This window comes from Hippoglossus hippoglossus, chromosome 18 (assembly GCF_009819705.1).
Source record: "Hippoglossus hippoglossus isolate fHipHip1 chromosome 18, fHipHip1.pri, whole genome shotgun sequence".
In the NCBI taxonomy this organism is placed as follows: domain Eukaryota; kingdom Metazoa; phylum Chordata; class Actinopteri; order Pleuronectiformes; family Pleuronectidae; genus Hippoglossus; species Hippoglossus hippoglossus.
This window is the reverse complement of record NC_047168.1, coordinates 12,267,373-12,278,337: the sequence shown is the minus strand read 5'-3', so window position 1 is coordinate 12,278,337 and position 10,965 is coordinate 12,267,373. Positions and strand designations below refer to the sequence as shown.

At 47.7% G+C, this 10,965-nt stretch overlaps 2 protein-coding genes across 4 annotated transcripts in view; one reads left to right on the top strand and one right to left on the bottom strand.

Annotated features, from left to right (window-relative positions):
• Positions 1-1,330, bottom strand: part of dhrs4 (dehydrogenase/reductase (SDR family) member 4) — a 3,251-nt gene extending 1,921 nt beyond the window's left edge. The window contains exons 1-3 of the mRNA XM_034615379.1: positions 823-1,330; positions 421-536; positions 1-30 (exon numbers count right to left, since the gene is read on the bottom strand). The exon at positions 1-30 is cut by the window's left edge and continues 148 nt beyond it. Of these exons, the coding sequence (XP_034471270.1) occupies positions 1-30; positions 421-533 (143 nt within the window). The 5' untranslated portion in view covers positions 534-536; positions 823-1,330. The remainder of the gene's footprint in view (positions 31-420; positions 537-822) is intronic.
• efs (embryonal Fyn-associated substrate) lies at positions 1,325-10,585 on the top strand. Of its 3 annotated transcripts, none has more exons than XM_034615364.1 (8): positions 1,325-1,474; positions 1,975-2,168; positions 2,964-4,280; positions 4,366-4,485; positions 5,765-6,709; positions 6,891-6,962; positions 7,962-8,219; positions 8,337-10,585. In XM_034615364.1, exons 2-8 carry the CDS (start codon positions 2,157-2,159, stop codon positions 8,517-8,519), a joined length of 2,907 nt encoding a protein of 968 aa, XP_034471255.1. In that variant the 5' UTR covers positions 1,325-1,474; positions 1,975-2,156; the 3' UTR covers positions 8,520-10,585. The 3 variants fall into 3 exon arrangements, with proteins under 3 accessions (XP_034471255.1, XP_034471253.1, XP_034471254.1); XM_034615362.1 differs by having other exon boundaries at positions 5,765-6,733; XM_034615363.1 differs by lacking the exon at positions 1,325-1,474 and having other exon boundaries at positions 1,847-2,168; positions 5,765-6,733.
• Positions 10,586-10,965: the final 380 nt, after the last annotated feature.

Here is a 10,965-nt window from a genome sequence, read left to right as displayed (position 1 = left end):
CCCAGAGCCTCAGCTGCGGCCAGACCAATTCTGAGGAGGGGGATAGAGGGGGACCGGGACAGAGGAGCAAACATCTGTTGATATTAATATCATGAATGTGCTGTTTTAGACTAAATGCAACTCAACATCAATAGTTGGGTGTTTCAAACATGTTCTGTGATAGTGATCATATCAGTCACTGTGTTGTCACGGCATCAGACAGACACCTGGTTAGTATTTGTTTAACTTTCTTGAACATTGATAAAGCATTTTCATGCCTTTTCGTTGATTTGACCAGGCATGTTCAGGAGACTGGTGTTTATGAGGGCGTGCAATTGATTCAGATCCCCCAAAAAATCCAGATCTGGTGAATATAAATATGGTTTCATGAGGTGGTTTCATGCCTTGATTTAAAATGCAGGTGTCGAGCATGGTTCTTACCCATCTGTGGAGGCAGTGACGATGGCCACCTTTCCAGCCAGGCTGCTTTGAGACATGCTTCTCCGGGCAGAGACAGTGTTTCTCCTCAGGCTCCTGAACACACTCCTCAACATCACCTGAGGACACAGAATGTGTGTGTGTGTGTGTGTGTGTGTGTGTGTGTGAGAACACTGGGGAAGTAGGGCAGAGGTCACCGGAGCTGTGGCAGCTGAGTGACATGATCAATAAAGAGTTCATGAATTTAGTCTCTTAAACTAATGGTGACGTATTGATCCAAGCAGCAGTTATGATCAAATACTTTTTTACAAAGGCAGGTAACTCGGTTCAAGTTGGTGCATTGGTGTTTATTTTGAAATCACGTGACATGCATTAGTGCAGATATGATCAGGAGCAGCAGCTCACCCTTCTGTTCGTGCAAGGTTCAACACGATGTTGTAATCAGGAGGATTTTGGTAAAAACAACCCTCAGAGTCCAGTGTACGGACCTTTAGCTACCGACGATTCACAGTCACAGACAGTGACAGTGTTTTCCGGGTAAAAGTCCCGCTGTCAAAATAAAAGCCTCCAGCAAGCAGTCGCTCGTATTCTGTACTTTTTAAAATCAAATTCCCAATAAAATAACAATGAGATTGAATTCACTGGAGGTGAAACTTGTTGTAGAACCCAACAATAGCAACATAAAGTGGTTCGTTGTTGTATTTTTCGAAACGTACAGCTCAGTCCTCTGATTAACGACGCTACTCGAGCGTCCTCAAAGGCAACCCAGAAAAAAGCGAGCCAATCACAGAAGCGCTCCGCCGCACGCTGCGCTCAGCTGCTCGATCTCACAACGCCCTGGATGGGGCGAACGCACCGCGCCGACCCTCCACGTCCGCTTGTAGATCAGCGGAGCGCGCAGGTTCGCGAGGAGGGCGGGTACCGAGTTGTTGTCATCGGCGAAAGATGATTGAACGTCGATGGCCGCAGATTTTTTTCACGCCTGAGAAGAAGAAGTGATTTCACGCAGCGCAGACGCGAAGGAAGTTTCGCGTGATAAGCTAGAAAACCCAGCGAGGTAACATTGTACAGCTGCAGCTTCTTTGTGCTAACGTTAGCCGAGGGGGCTAATCGGCTCCGGTGCTTTTACCCGGCGGTGCCATTGTTGTTTTGAACTGAACCTTAGCCGATGAAGATAACTCATCTGTGCACCGCAGCTAACAGGAATGCTAGCGTTAGCAGCTAGGCCGCGACAACGTGTATACTGTCACTCCAGCTCGCTACCATGTAAAGTATTTATGGTTTAATCCGGCTTTGCGGCCACACGCTCAGATCTACGTGCCGCCTGAGCAAGCGGGTGCACGCCACTCATTTATCTGCGGGTGCTAAGCTAACGTTAGCCGAACCGGTGGTGGTGGGGGGGGGGGCTGCGTGTAAAGTAGCGTAACTGGGCGTGGGGAGGACAGACAGGTGCGTCCCGGTTCCCCTTCGCGTGCGTGTGTGCGTGGTGAGAACATCTGTGTGTGTGTTGGGACGCGTGGAAATCAACGCTGTGTGCGTTCTGTGCGCGGTTTGCAGGAGCCGTGCGTGTGATGGCGGCCGACGAGGCTCTCGGACTGTGAGATGTGTCCTTCCCGGTCCCAGCTGAGCCTCTGTGGTGGCGACCCGCACATCCGTGACCTGCATGGACGATGAGCCCCAGCGACCAGGACGCCTGAGTTCCAGTTTCTCCTGAGACTTTCCTTATCGATCTGACCACAATGTCTGTCTCCGTGAGTATTTCCATTTCTGGATTTGCATGTGCATTTGTGCTGATGTGCAGTTGTGACTCAAATCTAATGTGAAGCCCCATTGCAGCAGGTTTTATTTGTGTGTTCCCTGCACCGGCTCATCATATCTGGATGTATCATCTGGACACTCGTCGCCTCCATTACAGTTTTATGGGGGTCCCACATGGCCCAACTGAGCCTGGCTGTCCCCAGGGGGTTGGTTTAGAAAAGGAAAGGGGGCTTGACTCTCTTGGCTTTGGGTTGGCAATTAAACCCTAAACAGTAAGGGACAGATGTGCCCCTCATCCCCCCCCTCCCCCAACGCTCATCTCCCTCATTACCATTAAGCCCCTTGTTGTCCACTTGGTCATTGATCCTCCCCAACTGTGCCACCCCACCGTGTCCCCCTCCGCTTCATTACACAGCTGTGAATTTTTTGTTAGTCATCATGATAGCGTTTTGCATTTTAAGTCTTCTCTTCTTTTTTTTTTTTTGGGGTTCATCCATCCTCTTCCCGTCCTCTGTCTCTCTCGTGGACGTTTTACGAGATCTTCCCTATTCACTCCTATTCACTCTCCATTCAACAACTCTTAACAATCGTCCTTATTATGCTCCTCACTTGGCCGTGCCATGTCAATGTACTTGTTTGTTTTGCGGTGCACAGATGTGAGACATGAGCTTGTGTGAATTTAGTTTGTCGATTTAAAGCCCACTTCTTTATGGCTATGTGGTGCATGTGAATAACTGAATGGGCTGGTCTGTCTTGTTGATTTCTCCTCTTGTCTCCTTGCCTCTCAGACGGTTTTAGCTAAGGCTCTGTTTGACAACACGGCCGAGAGCCCAGAGGAGCTGGCTTTCCGGAAAGGTGACATTCTGATGGTTCTTGAACAGGAGCAGAGCGGCGGGCCGGGTTGGTGGCTCTGCTCCCTGCATGGGAGACAGGGCATTGCCCCTGCCAACCGCCTTCGTCTCCTCCAGACCGCCCCGCCCCCAGGCTCAGACCCTCGTCGCGGCCCCGGCGAGGATTCTGTTTACTTGTCACCTGGTCCGACATTGGCTCGGTCCGCTGTCAGCAGCAGCGCAGAGGATGTAGATGGAGTGTATCGTTCCCCACCATGCGCGGGTGAGGGCAGAGGAGCGGGAGTCGCCTCAAGGCCCGGGGAGCTACGCAGAGTCGAGGGAGGGCGCCCACGCTCTCACTCCAGCTCTGGCACTCGGCCCAGACCCGACTGGGACATTGGAGTGGGGGGGCGTCCGCGCTCGCCTTCTCTGAGGGGTCGAGGCACAGAACTGACAGGAACACTTTATCAGACTCCAGTAAGTCCCATACCTCAGCACGCCAGGCAGCCTGGAGCTCTCATGGCTGCAGAGTCTGTGTACCTCTGCCCCAGTGGAGCACCGAGGGCAGCTGATGAGCCAGAGGACACTACATATTTAGTCCCTAGAGAAACACTAACTTCAGATTCAGATGACTGTTATTTGGTACCCAAAGGTACACCACTTGCAGGTGAAGATGTTTACCAGTCCCCAACTGGTGGTGTTGTAGCTGCAGCTGTCTGTTCTAATGGCCACTCTATGGTCAGTGGACCAAACGGTACCCCCCAGGCCAAAGTAGGCCAGGACTCACCTGGGATGTATCAAACGCCCACCCCTGTGGGAGCAAACCTTCACAGGACTTCATCCTCACCTTTGGCCCACCAGCACCCATCTCAGTTATCTCCTGCTCAAGTATCTCCCAGTGTAAAGGGAGCGTCACCCAACCCTGCTGTTGCCAGGGTCAAACCTGGCCTCGCCTGTAACCGGGGATCCCCATTGCTGGTCAGAGCAGGGCAGGTCAGGGGGCCTGGGTCACCAAGCTTTGCCCGCAAACCTCCTCCACCAGCACCTCCAGTGAGGGGAGTCACCAGGAAAGATGCACAGCAGGCAGCACCGACATCAGTCAATTCGAACTCTGTCCCCAAACCCACGGCTGCAGGTTTGCAGCAAGAAGAAGACAAACAGAAGGAAACTCCTCAGAGTAAAGAAGAAAGGATGAATAATGGGCTGGAGAAAAGCAGCAGTGTGCAAAACAAAAATGGAGAAAACCAGGATTACTCAGATTCTTTGGATGAACAGGTACGTGATAGAAACTTCACTTACACACAGTGTGGTCGACCAACGCTTCTGGTCATAACTTTTTATGTATTTGTTGCATTTGTAGGTGTATGACACTCCTCCCAGTGGCAGGTGGCAGCGTTCAGTTCCATCTTCCCTTGGTGATGACGATGGCATCTATGACACCCCTCGCTATGTTCCATCCCAAGCCGACTCTGAGACAGAGGTAAAGATAAATGCTTACTTTGCATTTCTTGCTGGGCAACAGATTCAACAAACCCCTGCACATATTTAGCCTTTTAACTTTTTTTATAAAGGGGTATTTGTGTGTAAAAGACAGTTTACAAAGTACACAGTAAATGTAGTTCCTCTCCCTCACAGAAAGCACTGCTACTCAAACTCCTTCACCAGCAGTTCAGCCAAAACTTCCGCCCAATTGTTGTGTCACATAATGCACGTCTGGTGGCCAGTCTGGCACGCCCCATAGTAAATCCAGGTAAAGCGAGAGCGGAGGCGGACATCTCCCACATGTGCTGGAAGCGGGTGACTAATCACAACAGAGTGGGCCAGCTGACCAATCAGAGCAGACTGGGCTTTGTCTGGAGTCTCTTGAATAGATGTGTGCGTTGCTCATTAAAGGTCGACTTAAAACAGCATAATTTGCTGCATGTGTACACAATGTTTCTTTGCAATCTTCTTACTTCAAGCATTAACCGGATGGAGCTTTCAAATGTGTTTTGCACCTACATGTGATTTATCTGTAATAACCACCTAGTGAAATGGTGACCAGAATGACGAGTTACACACAAGTCACCTGGGAACTGTGGTAAACCGTTGAAATCATGTCTGTACAAGTGAAGCCGTTCACCGACAACGGATGAAGATCAAATTCTCGTCGCAATTTCTTCTCACATTCCACTTAGTGTGTTTCCCTGCCCCCCCCCTCCCCTCGACAGCAAGGCCACACCTGTCTCAGTCTGAGCTGCGAGCCTGTCTATCCGGTCCAAGTGCTGCTTCTATTTTCTCCCAGGCACACCCATCTGTCAGGGCTGAGCCAAGGCCGTGCCACCGCCACCCTACCCCCAGCGGTCTCCCCTTTAATGTTACTTGAACATGACTGCCAGTTGTTGGATTATTTTTTTCCCTCTTTGCCTGCAATTACTGTGTGTGGACTGCAGGCTCACCGCTTTCTCCCTTTGATGTTTAACCGTCCAAATGTGTCTCTGCCATTAGTGGTCAGTGACTCTTTGTTGCATCTACTTACAGATTTTTAGTTTTACTTAACCAGTTCCAGTCAGATCACCCGCTATAAACGAGTGCTGTAAAGGGCGTCTAAACGTACAGTGTCACATTTTATTTATTCCAAACTAGCTCAACTGCACAATTTTTCCTCAGTGACACAGAAAGCCCACGGTACAAAGAATGCATTGTGGCTATCATATTTCTTTCTAAGGTAAACAATACACCATTTCAAACAGATTCCTTCTGTGCCCCTCCAAACACAGGTCTATGATGTTCCCACCATCACTCTGAACGTGTCGACATCAGATCTTCAGCCGGACGAAGGTGACGATGAAGTTTACAGTGTCCCGACGCTCCCGGGTTTGCCTCTGGGACCCGGAGAGTCCACCATCAGTCTCTGTGGTGAGGACGTTGTGAAGGTCGGACAAGTCTATCGTGTCCCAGTCTCTGAGAAACGAGCCAGCAGCGGGGATCATAAACGAGACTCCACCGAGCCCGACTGCGGCATCTATGACATGCCTGCCCTGACCATCGAAGTCTTCCCTCACTCTTCCTCGTCCTCCTCCACCTCTACTCGCCGCCTCTCTTGTTCCAGTAATGGCTCAGGTGACGTGCAGTGGCGGGCTTCGCTTTCCAGCCTGGTCCACTCCGTGCTGAGCGCAGCCTCTGGCTCGGCCTCTACTCTTTCTTCACGAGACCTGGCCACCTCATTGGCTGAAATCCTGTCGACCTGGAAAGCCAGCCATTCAGGCGACCCGCCACCGCCTCTTCAGCAGGCTTGGGCTCGTCTGTCTGACCTGCTGCCGGCATTATCCGCCATCGGCAACGCTCCTCCATCTGAGGGGCTCTTGACACTAGTCCAGCGGTCCCTCGAGGAAAGCGCCCTCCTTTTGCAGGCTCAGGGCCGACCCCGTCTACCATCCCAAGAATCCCTGTCCCGCCGGCCGTTGCCCGCGCTCCCAGTGCCTGATGGGAAGTCATCTGGAGGCGGGATGGGCTCTCGTAAAGGGAGCTGGATCCAGGAGCGACCCCTGCCCCCAACCCCTCACCCTGCCTTCCCCTTGCCTCCTGCTCAATCAACTGTTACTCTCACAGTGGGCCCTGTTGATGGAGAAGATGATCCCAGCAATGAGTATGCTGGTATCGGCTTGACCCCGATCCCTGCCCCAGTTCCGACGGGAGACGTTGTTGGATACGTCAAACTGCAGGTCAGTTTTCGCGATGACGTAAAGGTATTTATTCCATGACCTTTGTTTCTATATTCTGATATATCTGACCTGATCTTTACCTTCCTGTAACTATTGAGTAATGTTACCTGTAGTTTTATTGTGATAATACAATCAAATGTGTCTGTAAACCTGCCTGACAGTTCTCTCCTCCCCACACCAGGGAAAACCTGATCCACATCCTAATGTTCTGGCTGAGAACGGACTAACACAAACTATCACTGCAGACACGCGGGTGAGTCTTCCATCAACACACGTGATCCTCACCTCCTGTGGTCTAAAAGATGTCAGTCAATACTTCTACTTCTTTTATTGACATTCGCTATTTTCAAAGTCCTGAATCACACAGAGCAAGTCTTCACAGATAAGTCATTGATTCGCTCTGTGTTGACGGTGCACTCTGTTTACTAATGAGCAGTGTGACTCATTATTCCGGCCTGCAGCACCCCCTTGGCTCCCGATGTTGTCGAAACCCATGTTTACTCTTAACTCTATACTCACCATGTTTATCCAGCATTGCCAAACTTTATGTCAAAATCCCCTTTGTGGATTTCTGACTCATAAATCTCTACACTCATCTCTGTTTGCGTGGAGATGACAGAATGGGTTTATCACATCAGAGCTCAGTGTCTATCGCTCTGCACTGAGGTCACTTCTTATTATTGCTGCATCTGCATTTTCTTCTGCTCCTTGCTAGATTCCTTGGTTACGCCATAGACAACTTAACAAGAGATCACTTGTAAATCTTAACAGCATTGCCTCTGCATTGAATGGAGGCTGCGGCACAATGGGGCACAGAGAAGTACAGTCATTCTTTCAGCACAGCCACTTGTTGACATCCTGTATGCATGTGTGTTTGTGTCAAACTCTCTCCGACTTAATGTTAAGCACAAGACTCTGTCCAGCTTATTTAAAAGAGAATTGACTGCACATTGCCTATAATGTGGTTATTATTCACCTCGTGCTAAAGCTGATGCTTCTCCACTGAAAATGTATCTTACACATATTAACTGGCTTCTGCCTCAGAGTCATATAGTCTTTACAAGCACTGCTTAACTAAAGTGACTATGATTTGGCACATAAATCTGCATTTCTCCTGGTGTGTTTACATAAAGAGTCTCCTATATTGAGTATAAAGATAAATGAGTAAGTCCGTATCGGTGGCTGGTTTTAGTAGCTGAAACTGTCGTGTGACTTCCCTTTATGAATACCAAGTTCATCTTTTCTTTTGCAGCTGACCCCATCCCCACCTCTGCCCATGTCCCTCTCGCTGGAGGACTCGGAGCTGCTGTCCTTCTACTCGTCTCAGAGCCTCGCCCACCTCTCCTGCCTGGCAGACGCCATCGACGTGCTCTTCAGCAGCGTGCAGGGGAACCAGCCTCCCCGCATCTTCGTCGCCAGAGGGAAGAGCCTCATAGTGACGGCGCACAAACTGGTGTTTATCGGGGACACGCTCTCCCGCCTTCTCACCTCTGCCGACCTCCGGGCCAAGGTAGCGAGACGAATCCCTCCTAACATTTAGTTTGCGAGACGATATTTGATTGAAAGCTAAAGTTTACAAAACTGGATTATATGAAAACTTAATATGTATGTGTTTTTATTTCTGCAGATCACAACCTCAGGGGGGCGACTCTGCCAGGCCTTGAAGTCAGTGGTGGTGGCAACAAAGGGGGCTGCACAAAACTACCCCTCAGTATCAGCCACGCAGGAGATGGTGGACCGTGTCGCTGAGCTCTCCCAGCAAGCGGCAGGCTTCTCCACTCTGCTCCAGCGTCTGGCAGAAATATCCTGATGATATTTCATATCACTCGGCGAAAAAAACTTTGTATAAACTACATATATATTTTCTCTCTCTGAAATGCCTTATTTGTTGGTAGACTCTTTCGTTACCTTTCCTTGGAATGGGGTTGGAGCAAGTGAAGTTGGACCCTGAAATAAGTGTTTGGCTGGGTTCTGACTGTGCTGGGTCTGTCCTTCAACTGTGTGCTGGTTTTCCTTTTGTTTATATACTGACCTCTGTGCTTTGATATCGGGCACACGTGTCTTTTTTGAGTGTTAACTTATTGAATATTTGAAGTCCCTCTGTGGCTTTGAGTGTCCGTGCGGACTGCTTATCTTGGGAGCTTTACTTTATTATGTTTGCCGTATTTTTTCCCCCCCCTCACATGATAGCCATTTATCCTTCCTTCCTCTATTTATTTAGCCACCACCCCCCCATTCCAAAAATAGCTCAGAAGGAGGCCTCACATCCTGTTTCTGGTCGTCTTTGTACTGTGACACCTGAAAGGACTGTTGTGATATTCATTCAGAAACTGTTGAGGCAGCAAAGTGTTTTGGGCTTAATATGGGAGAAGTGGAATCGGGTGTGGAGTAAGGAAGTGAGCGACTTCCATACATAATCTGTGCGAGTGTGTGTGTGTGTGTGTGTGTGTGTGTGTGTGTGTTGTGTTTGTGTCGTGCCAATCTCCCCCTTGGCAGGAGAAGATTATCTGCAGTACAGTTTGTAATCCACTCACTGGGGATTACATGAGACATCTCTCAGTACACGGTCAGGTTAAATCCATGCAGTTTCTCACGTCATGAAGACAGCCTCCTTCCCTGACAGAGATAGATGATGTATAATTTATCAACAATAATGCAGCGACCAAGTGTGAGCAGTGGTGGTCGGGTGAGAATTTTCCTAATCCTGTTCTTTCCCACAGTCATGTGATATTCTAGCAGAGGCTCAGAAACCTGTTTTCCGAGGTCACCAGTCCCCACATGCTCTGTACTACATGCATGGTTACGTTTGTTTGACTTTCTTTGCTTTTTATGTTAATTTCCCATAAAATACACGTCAACACTGCATCTGCTTTGATAGTTTCAAGTCAGAAACCCGTTTGTAAAGGGAGTACGGTAGACACTAAGGCTGGTTCTTATTATTATAAACATAATTTATTAGTAGTCGAAAGCATCAGTTTGGTTATTTTCACAAGATATTTATCAATATTTCAAAAAAATATCCAAACGATCATAGATCCAGCCTTAGTAGAAACTGAAAGGAAGCACAGCCCACTTTCGAATTGAAATGGAGTTTTGTATTTTACATCCATCAAACTGTGTTTTCTGTCTTTTAAGTGTTGGTTTTCATTCACACCAGTCCTCAGGTGCACAAACAGCTCAGTCTGAAGCTGTGATGGAACTTATCGTTGACTGGAAGTGGAACAAACACGATATTTGTCACATTACACGTTAGATCATAAATGATTTACCTTCTGTATCATAAGTAATATTCTGTAACCAAATCAGTATCGTCAGGGCATTGCATAATCATTTTTGTTCTAGTTGTGTGTCTCAGTATAGATCATCTTCTGTGGAGTTCAGTTTCTTCCTGCTGTTGCATTTTCTCTTCCTGCAGCGCCACCTTGTGGAGGTTTGCAGTGTTGAGTAATTGGACACCTCCCTGCCACAACACTAATCTGTTCGTATGAAGAGAGCACGATCAGCAAGTAACATTTAGCTACATATTTATTATGATCATTTTTACGTTTTGCTTTTTACAGTTTGCATGGCTTTAACTTGCTTAAATTGTTTTATATATATATATGCACATCCTGCACCGGGAGGATTTACAACCAACACAAAAGTTTGTTTTTTTGGAAAAAAACATCCTAAGTTACAGTTTAATAAAGATACAGCTGTATTTTCTTCTTTTACACTACGTGAACCCATATGAGTCTGTTTTCCATATCTTGAGGTATAGACAAGAAACCTTTTCTTCTACAGTAAAAACAGACCCAAACTACTTCTTTACGTTACACTACATTGGATGTTTGTCTTGTATGTTCAGAATGCACAAATACATCTTTTGCAATTAAATGAAATGCGTTTGGTTCATTTATTCTTTATTATTATTGAAGTATGTGCCTTGTTGTGGTTTATTGCACGTGTGGGGATTTGCTTTGCAGGAAACAGTGAATTTTAATTTCATATTTGTTATATGCAAGTAAACAAAGGACCAGAAGAAACAGCTCAGCAGTGCAACAGTTAAATTGAAATAAAAGCAAGATAGAAAGAGTTTACTAGAATAAAAAGTCTAATACAAGACTAAATACAAATGAACATAGTTATTGCATAAATTGATTTCTTATATAATTATTGAGCCTTTTCAAGCGGGATGAAGTTTGAATAAAGTTTGTTCCATACATGTGCGCGTGGAGGGTACATCGTGTGCCCCGGTCCGGCCCGAGCGCTTCCGG

Bases quoted from the DNA above. Each gene is read 5' to 3' on its own strand.
- efs (XM_034615362.1), top strand. The intron at 6,734-6,890 runs GTATTTATTCCA...TCCCCACACCAG, and splicing joins GTTTTCGCGATGACGTAAAG to GGAAAACCTGATCCACATCC. The intron at 6,963-7,961 runs GTGAGTCTTCCA...TTTCTTTTGCAG, and splicing joins CTATCACTGCAGACACGCGG to CTGACCCCATCCCCACCTCT.